At 55.3% G+C, this 10016-nt stretch overlaps 1 protein-coding gene across 1 annotated transcript in view; it reads right to left on the reverse strand.

Annotated features, from left to right (window-relative positions):
• MYO18B (myosin XVIIIB) overlaps nucleotides 1–10016 on the reverse strand; it is an 80050-nt gene that overhangs the window by 38545 nt on the left and 31489 nt on the right. Inside the window, exons 22-29 of the mRNA XM_009282814.2 lie at nucleotides 9098–9163; nucleotides 7192–7320; nucleotides 6751–6894; nucleotides 5468–5557; nucleotides 3213–3332; nucleotides 2980–3088; nucleotides 2223–2347; nucleotides 1042–1196 (exon numbers count right to left, since the gene is read on the reverse strand). Coding sequence (XP_009281089.1) covers nucleotides 1042–1196; nucleotides 2223–2347; nucleotides 2980–3088; nucleotides 3213–3332; nucleotides 5468–5557; nucleotides 6751–6894; nucleotides 7192–7320; nucleotides 9098–9163 — 938 coding nt within the window. The remainder of the gene's footprint in view (nucleotides 1–1041; nucleotides 1197–2222; nucleotides 2348–2979; nucleotides 3089–3212; nucleotides 3333–5467; nucleotides 5558–6750; nucleotides 6895–7191; nucleotides 7321–9097; nucleotides 9164–10016) is intronic.

Raw genomic sequence — 10016 nt, forward strand, 5'->3', positions numbered from 1 at the left:
CTTTTTAAGCCCTTTTGAAGGGACAAAAAAAAAAAAAAAAAAAAAGCCTATTGTCTGCAAAGTGCTGCCATCGTTTTGTGAATCCCTAATTACTCCGCACAAATGCCAGCCGTGGGAAGCGGACAGCATGGAGCAGCAGCGGTGTGCCCACAGGCAGTCACCAAAAGCAGAGCGCAAAAAACTGCTGCAATCAGCTGCTACAGACCCAAAACACCACAAAACGTGCTTGTGCGTGGGCAGCTGCCCTCTGCCCCCCGCCACCATGGGCAGCAGCCCTCTGCTCCCCGCCACCGCAGGCAGCTCCATCCCCAGGGCCAGCTGGGACTCTGCCGCACCAAGGGCTTGGTTTCAGCTCAGGAAGAATCGCCGCTTTGGAGCAATAATCCTCAGAGCTTCTCAGCACTTTCATATCTCTGGGCCAGACCAAGCCCCAGCCCACAGTCAGCGTCTCAGCACAGGCAAGCGGGGAATACCAGCAATAAAGTGCAAATTAAAAGAAATTATAAAGGAAGCGATTGGTGATTTCCCATGTTTTCTGTGCCTTTTGGTCTTGGTATCCTATTTTTGGGCAGAAAACCTATTTCATTCACTGGTATCAAATGGCAGCATTAAAACGCTGGGGGTCATTTCTTGGCTACAGGGCTCCCCTCCTCCACACCAGGTGCCCGGTTTGCCAGCAGCGCTCCCAGCGCAGGCATGTCTGCGCCGAGGGTACACCAAGGCCTGGGACACCTCAGCACGAACGTGCCCCCGCACCCAGCGACACGGGAGCCAGCATGGTCTCCGAGCCCCAGGCAGTCCTCCCCACGGTGCCACCAAGCATTGCACTGGGAGTGATTTCTATTATGGAAGTGTGTTACAGTCACACAGCAACGGGATGTTAAAATAACCTCCCGGCTTGGTGCAACCTCCAGCAGTCGAAGTAGATGAAAATAGCAGCCCTTCCAGGAACTCCTCACCCGAAGCCACCCTAAGCATCCCCATCCCCTGCACTCCCGCTCTAGCAGCCCCAGCCCTCGCGTGCGCTCCCACCAGCCTTACTTCTTCTGCCTCTTCTCCAGCTCGTGGCTACGGCTCTGCTGGCTCTCGGCGAGCACCCGCGCGTCCTCCAGCTCGCAGGCCAGCTGCCTGCACCGCCGCCGCAGCTGCTGGGACACCTTCTTGGCTGCCTCGCACGCTGCCTGCACCTCGCTGAGCTGCTGGCAGAGGTGGAGGTGAGCAGCGGAGGGACCCTACAGCACACGCACCCCGCAGCCACTCCCTGCCCGGGGCTCAGCCCCGCTTCGGCGCCAAGGGATGGTTCAGCCGGAAATCTTTCGCCAAACAAGGACAAATTTAGGTCCCCTGACCCCTCAACACTCCAGGCACCTTCCTGTGTGCCCGCAGCATCCCAGCCCTCCTGCTGAGTCAGCGAAGCTGCCCCAGGAGTGGACGCCTGATCCCGTTTCTCTGTGAAAGGCAGTGCCTGGATGGAATGAGCTGGATCCCCCAAGGATTCGCACCATGTTTGGGGCAGAGAGACACGCAGAGCTCTCACCAGCCAGAGGATGGAGTCATTAAGCAATTACTTTAAATAAGCAAAATCTTGCATTAATGAAGCCTGTAATTCCAAACTAACTATCTGAAAGCAAATGGGCTGTTTTGCTTTACCCAAGCTCCTAAGACTGGGCTGCTTTTCTTATTACTTTTTAATGTACCATGAATAATATTCATTTCTTTATTTTATCCTTATGGGAAGTGACCTGACTCCCAGGCACTACTCAGGGAAGCACATTGGCTTTTTCCCTCCGCATGGCAAAGCTTGGGAACTGCCAGCTCTTTGTGTGACAGATGGTGTGGGCACAACCCAGTCCAGTATCCAAAAGCCAGACCAACACCAAGACCCACCACCGAGCCTCTCTCCACCCCACAGCTTTCCACCCTGTGCTCATGCTCACGCTTGACCAAGGTTGAATTTTGCCATGTTCTGGTGCAGAAGTAACTTTTTAAGCTTGAAGGAAGCTTTGGGGTATTTATTCTTAAACCAGCAGAAAACAGCCAGTTTCAACTGGTCAGTGAGAGCATCAGCAGCAAACAGCTGCATTTCTGAGCCTCAGTCCTGCAAAGCTTTGCCCGCCCTGGGAGCGAGGAGAGGACAACGGGCTCTAGCAGCAGCCCCGCTCCTCGGTGTGAGCCTGGGGAACCCCTGTCCCTGCCCACGCCCCGGGGCCGGCAGCACTTGCCTTTTGCTCGAGCCCCGTCTTGACGCCCAGCTCGGACTCCAGCCGCTCCTCCAGCTGCGCCAGCCGCTTCTGCAGGAAGGCGATCTCCGTCTGCGCGCAGTCGAAGCGCACTTGCCACTCGTCCTCTGCGAAAGGAGAGACCCGGAGATGCTGGGTGGGTGCTCAGGCCTGACCAGCACGAGTGGCCGTGCCAGGGTCAGATGGGCGAATGCACAACAGCACCGTGGCTCCTGTATGGCATGAACACCAGCACCGAGCTCATAGGGCGCAGCTCTGCTTTGTGCACCCAGGGCTGCCCCGGCTCGCATAGCACATGTACCCCCGCCCTAGGCAAAGCATGCATGCTCATCCCATCCCACCCCACCCCATCCCACTTGTGTCTTAGCAGCCTCCTCATCACTCCACAACATGCTTCAAACACACTTTGATCTGCCAGGAGTGCCGGGCAACGTCAGCAAGCACCAGCAGTGCCCTCAGGAAGAATCTCTGCCTGCATCCCCAGCGCCATGCAAGAGCCAGAGCCGTGTGTGACGGAGCCGTCACTGCCAGCTCCCACCAGATGAGCAATGCAGAGTGACAGGGTGCCAAAAACACACTGGGGTGGCCAGGGGCTGGAGGAGCAGAGCTGCCCGGAGCAGGGGGGGCAAGACTCTGCCCATTGCAAGAGGCTTTGCTGCCCCACTGGGGTGGCCGTGCTGGCCCCTCAGGTCAGGCTGGATGCCCAGAGCATGCATCGCCCCCGAAGGGATGCCCCTACCTCCTCCAGAGCCACTTATCTTCATCTCACGCAACTGAACCAGCTGCTGGGCCTCTTCCAGCTGCTTTTCCACCGACTCCAGTTTCTTCTGCACTTGGTCGTGTTTCCTCTGGGGAAACCCAGGGAAGGAAGGGAGCAGCTCTACCCGGCTCCAGGGCACTTGGGTCCAGCAAGGCTGTGCCGAGAGCACAGCATTGCCACCGGCATGGCCTGATGGCTCGGGGCTCTCCTACCTGCAGCTCCTGCAGCTCGCGGGTGCCACGCAGCCTCTCTGCCCGCTCCCCGTCCAGGACCTGGCAGGCGACATCACCCTTGTACCGCTCATCTGACAGCTCCGTCGTCAGGTCGATGATCTGGGGGGGCAACGCGGACTCAGGCTGGGCATCGCCGTGCACGCCAGCTCGGGGAGGGGCCCGCCCAGCCCGTATCGACCCGAGTGTCCTGACTACTCTCCTTTGGCAGCTGCCTATGCTTACGGGAAGTGGTAAGTGCACACCGTCACCAATCCGTGTCACCAGTGGGAACCCAGGCTCCCACTGGCAGTGCCCAGCAAAGAGCAACTGCTGCTGGAGCCCCTGGCTGCACTCCTCGCACGGCTGCCTGTGGCAAGGCAGCTGCCTGCTACGGCTGCACAGCGGGCAGCTGGCACCAGCAGTGCGCTGCCTGCAAGCAGCACCCGGCTGGGCCCCCGGGCTGCCCTCCCCGCCCGGCTGCCTGTGGCAAGGCAGCTGCCTGCTACGGCTGCACAGCGGGCAGCTGGCACCAGCAGTGCGCTGCCTGCACTGTGCTGCCTGCAGTGCACTGCAGGCAGGGCTCATCAGATTTCTGCACCGTTCTAGCTGATTAGCATTAAGTTTCATTTGAAACAATAAGCAGGTGAATGAAGGAGTGAATTATTAATCTGGAGTATTAATTCAATTTTCTGCAAAGCAGAGCTACGGCTGCACAGCGGGCAGCTGGCACCAGCAGTGCGCTGCCTGCACTGTGCTGCCTGCAGTGCACTGCAGGCAGGGCTCATCAGATTTCTGCACCGTTCTAGCTGATTAGCATTAAGTTTCATTTGAAACAATAAGCAGGTGAATGAAGGAGTGAATTATTAATCTGGAGTATTAATTCAATTTTCTGCAAAGCAGAGGTGAACATGCGCTAATCCGGCCAAGCGAGGGGCTACAGAGGCAGCAGGGCCAGCAGGAACATGCAGGCTTCCAACGCTCCTTTTCCTTCATTTGACAGCATTTTAAGGCACTTCACATTTTGCAGGCGCACTACACAAGCTCTTCAGGGGGTCCAACATGGTCCAACAACCACACTCAGTAAGTAAAGTCAATAGGTTTTCTTTCCCTGGGGAGATGGTATTTTTCTAGGTCTGTCCTGAGGCGTTAGCCTCGCTCAGCAGTCCCAGCCTTGTGGGTGTGATTTCATTTTTAACACGGAGCTTAAGTTAAATCATCTTTAGCCGCTTCCCATTGAGAAAGGGGTCCCTGGCCCTCCGGGCTGTTGGTACCATTAACCAGAACTGCAGCATTACACCTAGACCACAGCGCAGCCACCCCACGCGAGGAGCAAGCACCGCAGCCCGGCGAGCCAGGTAAACCCAGGGTATTTATAGCAAACTTGGGGAGCTCTTTCTGCTCCCAGTGCTTAACAAAACCCCAGCTGCAATTGCACAGGAGCCTGTGCATCCGAGGGGGGACTCCGCACAGGACCAGCGGCCAGCCAGCGATGCACGTGGTCCCCAACGTGCCTCCAAGTCCCTTCTGACACGCACAAGGGGGTGGCCAAGCGGCTGCCCCAGCAGCTGCCACCCCACGAGCACTGTGCACAGAGGGCTCACGCTCGGAGCCAGGAGATGGGCAGGACACTTCTACTGCATGCCGTCTCCTTGGTATTAGCATTCGTCCCATTAAACTAAGTCATTTCTGGTGTCTGCAGAGGTCAGCGAGCCTGCAGTCCTGAGAGCATAATGAGAACATGATATATCTGTGTGTAATTTCCCATTCTAATTATACCCTTTTGTCAGCAGAAGGGATGACATTCACACTGCCGTTTTTCAGCCTCGTATGCCGTGCCGGTGGCAGCACGAGATGACGTCTGTCCTTGCCGGAGGGGACATGAGGCTTTCCCTGGGGACACCCCTGGGAATGGCCCATTCCCAGGGCGTCTGGGCTGTTTTCTGGGTGCAGACCCTGGGGGGACCCGTTGCTCTGGCAGGCAGGATCCCACCCAGCATGGACCCTGCAGCAATGCTGGCACTGGGTGCTGCAGTCAGGCACCGCAGCCCGGCTGGGTCCTGCACAGAGAACCACCTCTGGCTGCGGTTACTCTGCCGGCAGTTCGGCAGCTGCCCCCTGCCCAACCCTCTGCTGATCATGGCTCCTCCTGCTGTAATGTAATTGGTGGTCATATTTATCCCGACATGGCTTAATTTCCAACTTAATTTCCAACTCAACCAAGCGGGGCTGCGGCAGAGGCTTTTTTCGGGCTCTACCTTGCTTTCCAGCTTCTCTGCAGTCTGCCTGAGCTCGCTGCACGCCTGCTCGGATTTTTCCAGCTTCCTTCTCAGCGCTGCCAGCTCCTCCTAGGGAAGATTGCAAAACAACACACATGGAGAGCTCCAGCATTCTCAGTTCATTTATGAAAATCTCATTTTCTGTTAAAAATAAGTGGGAGAGACATAGCTGCCTTATTAATAAAATTTACTAGGCAACTTTGAAGGCTGCTCACTGCAAATTGCTGAGACTACAGCTCCTGACATGAATTTCATCAGAAGGAATGTCAGCTTTGGTGTACATACAGAGCACATTTTATGAGAAAGAAGCAAACCTCAAAAGCCTGGGATGAACAGTCAAACATCTGAATTTTGCTCATGGAGTGTTCCTGGGGCCCTGGCAGACTATCACAGAGCAGTTGCAAAGGCACATTGTTTTCTGTGATTCTTTTTCAGGCAGCCTGACTGTAACCGCAGAAAGAGCTGCTCAGTACAGCCTTGTCCTGCTTTGATGTCCAACACTGAGCAGAAGCAGAACGTGCAGAGTTGTGATAAAAACAGAGGTTAACGGGTGATGGAGCCTGACGGATCCCAGGCAGGTTTGGAGAGAGAAACAGAGGCTTGGGCAGCTTTTATTTTGTCCGAACCAGCCTGAAAACATCTTGTTAAAACCTCACTAAGGCAAGAGGAGGAGCAGGATGTCAAGAAAGACAGACTAAGAATTTAGCACAGGCCTCAGACAGTGCAGAGGGGCGAAAGGTGCCTTTCCCAGGTCAGCAAATGCCCATTAACGTCTCCCATCACCAGTGGCAGCTCAGGTGGAAGGCAGTACAGCTCTGGTGACAGTACACAGCAGAGTCCCCTGTGTCAAGGATGTGTTTGGCTGCTCATCATCCGTCACCCCACAGACTGATGTGGGGCACCCGTCCCCAAGGGGCTCGGCTCAGCGGACCCAGCCCCAGCAAGCTCGTGGGGGGCATGAGGCGGGCAGCAGGGCAGTCACGGCCCTGGGATGGGGCTTCGGCTGCAGGGACATGGTGCATTTGCTACTGTCCCTCTAAGGAAGGAGAGTTATTTCTCCCTCTGCAGCTCCGCAAAACACATTACTTGGGGGGAAAAATGCAGTGCTAAGAATAGATGACAACTTATGGATGGTCAGCAAAACATCTCTGCCCTGGCAGAAGTGATTTCCAGTTTGACTGACCCACCAGGCAGAGGCCCTAAAGCATCCCGTCCCGTCCCGTCCCATCCCAACCCATCCCCTCCCATCGCTTGGTGCATACTTCTTTTGCACGAAGCTGCTCCTCCGCGAGGTTAACGCTGAGCAAGGGCCGCACGCGGCTCAGCAGCTGCCACCAGGGCCAGTGCCTGACTGCCTGGAAGACCACCAGGTTCTTCTGGATGCAGTGGACGGCGAGGCGCTGGATCTGTGGGGAGACACGGCCGGCAGTGCCCCTCACCCAGCCACAACCGAGCCCACTGGGAAGGACCAGGCTGGGGCACCGGGATAGAGAGGGATGAGGTGGTGGAGGAGCTCTGCACCGCAGGGGATGGCAGCGAGGCACCCTATGGCTGCCCACAGGGCAGGGCAGAGTGGGTATCCTTCAAAGGAGCCACGTGCTCCGCTCAAAGAGCTGTAATTTGGATGCTCTGGGCTGTATCACAGCAGCACCGAGCCTGTGCTTTGGTGGGCACAGGGCATCCACGACCTGTGGGATGGATACCTTCAACCTCTTGAACTTCTGACGGCTGAGGAAGCCCTTGCAAGCAGCCTGGAGCAGGATCATCTTCTGGGCTATCAGCTTGTCGCGCTGCTTCTCCAGTCTGGAGATGACCCCCGGCTTCAGGAAAACCTGACAGCAAGTAATGGAGGTTACGCACCCCCAGGACAGGGTCTGAAACCTGCCTGCAGCCAATGGGACGTATTTCTGGCTAAGACCTTGCAGCCTCCCCTGAGACCTGCAGGAGACTGAAGGTCCTTAGACCAGCTGGGACCAGTGAGTGCAACCACTGCACCAGCCCAAAACGCTGGGCTGGAAGGGGACTCCTGCCCTACTTGGCCAAACCTGCAACACCCCTGTCTGCCCTGTGCCACGAAGGCACCTGAGGCAGCCCTGGCACCGACCTCCCTGGGGACACTCATGGGACAGCAAGAGAGAGCTGTATCCCGGCTCTGTCCCGTCCCCAAGCCCAGCAGCAGGATGGCTGCACATCCTGGAGAGGACCTTCCACCCGCCCCTCCATCTCCTGCACCTGGGCATCGCCGAAACAGGGCGTACGGGGCTGCCTAGCTCCCACTGACTCCCCGGGGACTGGGCTGCTGAGCGCCTTTTGGGATCTGACCCTCGCACTGTGCGCACGCTGGCATTTGCTCTCTGTCCCTGCCTCTTCTCCCTTCTCCTTTTTGACATAGGCATCAACCATCACAAGAAGCTGCAAGTCCTTGAAACTCTCCCCTTGGGCTACTGCCCATTTCTCACCTGCTGCATGGAAGGCAGGGCTGTCTCTGCTGGAAACAGCATTTTTGACAGCGTACACACAGATACGCACAGATAACAGCAAAGATGCCAGTTTACAACAGGAAAAACAGAATTAACCACATCATTTTCTTTAAATGAACTTGTCAGAAACACCTCATAAATGATACAGATTTGCTGATGCCATCGAATTTAGCCTGGTATCGATCTCTCAGAGTGCAAGATGTCTCTCGGTCATTGCCTGGCGAAGCTCTTGAGATATGGGACCAATCACTCCTGAATATTGTGCACCGTTTGCATAATACAGCTTTAATAAAAACTTAATTACACTTGTGAAGCCAGTGGCATACTTAGAGAGCTGTGTTTTAAAGATGCCAAATTGAATCAAAGAACAATTCCAAGGAAACTCACTTTCTTGAGATAATGCTGTGATTGCTCCACCACCTATTTGATTGTCTCATTAATGTCTGTGTTAACTTCACAAGCCAGCGAGTTTTAGAAGCTAGTACAAAATCAATGCTCAAAGCGATGGCAAAACTAACTCCTCTATAACAAGATGTGACTGGAGCTGCTATCGCAGTATTGATTAAGTACAAGGGTTTCATAGCAGAGATAATTGCAAACTGCACTGTGCAGGATAAAAGTAAGTTATTTTGCTCCACAGAACCATTTCAGGAATTCTTTCTTTATAGACTCCAAGAGCTGAAGGAAAGCACGCATGCAAAATTAATTTTTCTTTGAAATTATCGCATTTAAGTTCAAATGTTGTTGCTGCAACAACTCTTGCACCTGCAGCTGCCCGGCTCAGCAGTGTTAACCCCAGCCCACCAAAACCATGAGCTGCCCAAGCCCCATTTACTCCCATGAGACATCAAAGGTAATTAGGAAGTGAAATGCCACGAGGGACCGGATTTCCACAATCAGGTACACAGTTTACCCAGGGTAACACCTTCAAATGTGAATTAGGAGCCTTCCACTTTGATTTTTGGTGAAGCTTGGTTTCCCAACCCACCTGGGCGCCATGGGGAGCAGCGGAGGAGAGATTGTCTCTCCAGTTTGGGAAGCTTTGGGCAGCTGGCAGTGCCCGGCGCAGGGCTGGCTGTGCCCGTATGCACCGAGAGCAACAGGGAAGCAGAGACCAGAGCCGTCATACCTGGCTGTGTCCTATGGCGACGCTCTTCTTCTCCAGATCCAGTGCCTGGAAGAGCTCCTCTATAGCCTGCAGAGAAGGAGCACATCGCAGAGTTGCTCAGAAAACACTTACACCCTGGCACAAGCCTGCTGAAATGGGGCGCAGAGACCCCTGGTCCTTACAGGCACCCAGTAAGGGTGCATCCAGCTGTGCTCTCATTTCCTCTTCCCCATGTAAAAGCACATCTGCCCAGCCTGAGAGCAGCCTCAGAAACGGCTGCCCCAGCCCCAAGTCCTGGTGCGAGAAGGGCTTTCTGCCCCAGAGGCTTTTGGCAGGATGGGGAGCGGAGATCTGCAGCTGCATGCAAGATTTTCCCCCTTTTGCTGCCATCCCTGGTCTGGAAGGACCCCGATGCACAGGCAGCCGCAGAAGGAGGCTACTCAGGGGAAGGCGAGAGCTCGTCCTGGCACCGTCCAACCAGGGTCCAACTGTGCTGTGCAGCTGCGAGCCCTCGGTGCTGCCTTCCTAACCAGTTTGCCAACAGCTCGGCCCATGGAGCCGAAAGCAGGGGAGAAAGCACCGGGTTCCCCCCCAAGCCCACCGGCACAGAGCTGAGCCCCCGCAGGGGGGCAAGCAGGAGATAAGTCCCAAGCTGTAGGAGAAGCCTGAACTCAATTACTCTGAGCTTTGGACCGACATGGGTCCATGCACTTAGGGACATGGTTTAGTGGACATGGTGGTGTTGGGTTGACGGTTGGACTCGATGATCTTAGAGGTCTTTTCCAACCTTAATGATCCTATGATTCTATGACATGTGAACATAACAAGCCAGCAATACCGTACATTTCCCCAGGGCAGCAAACACTACCTGGACGAATGGATGATTTGAAAACCCCAGAGCTACAGAAATTTTAACAAAAATCCTCCACTAATACTTCAC

This window comes from Aptenodytes forsteri, unplaced genomic scaffold (genome assembly GCF_000699145.1).
Source record: "Aptenodytes forsteri isolate BGI_AS27 unplaced genomic scaffold, ASM69914v1 Scaffold550, whole genome shotgun sequence".
In the NCBI taxonomy this organism is placed as follows: Eukaryota; Metazoa; Chordata; class Aves; order Sphenisciformes; family Spheniscidae; genus Aptenodytes; species Aptenodytes forsteri.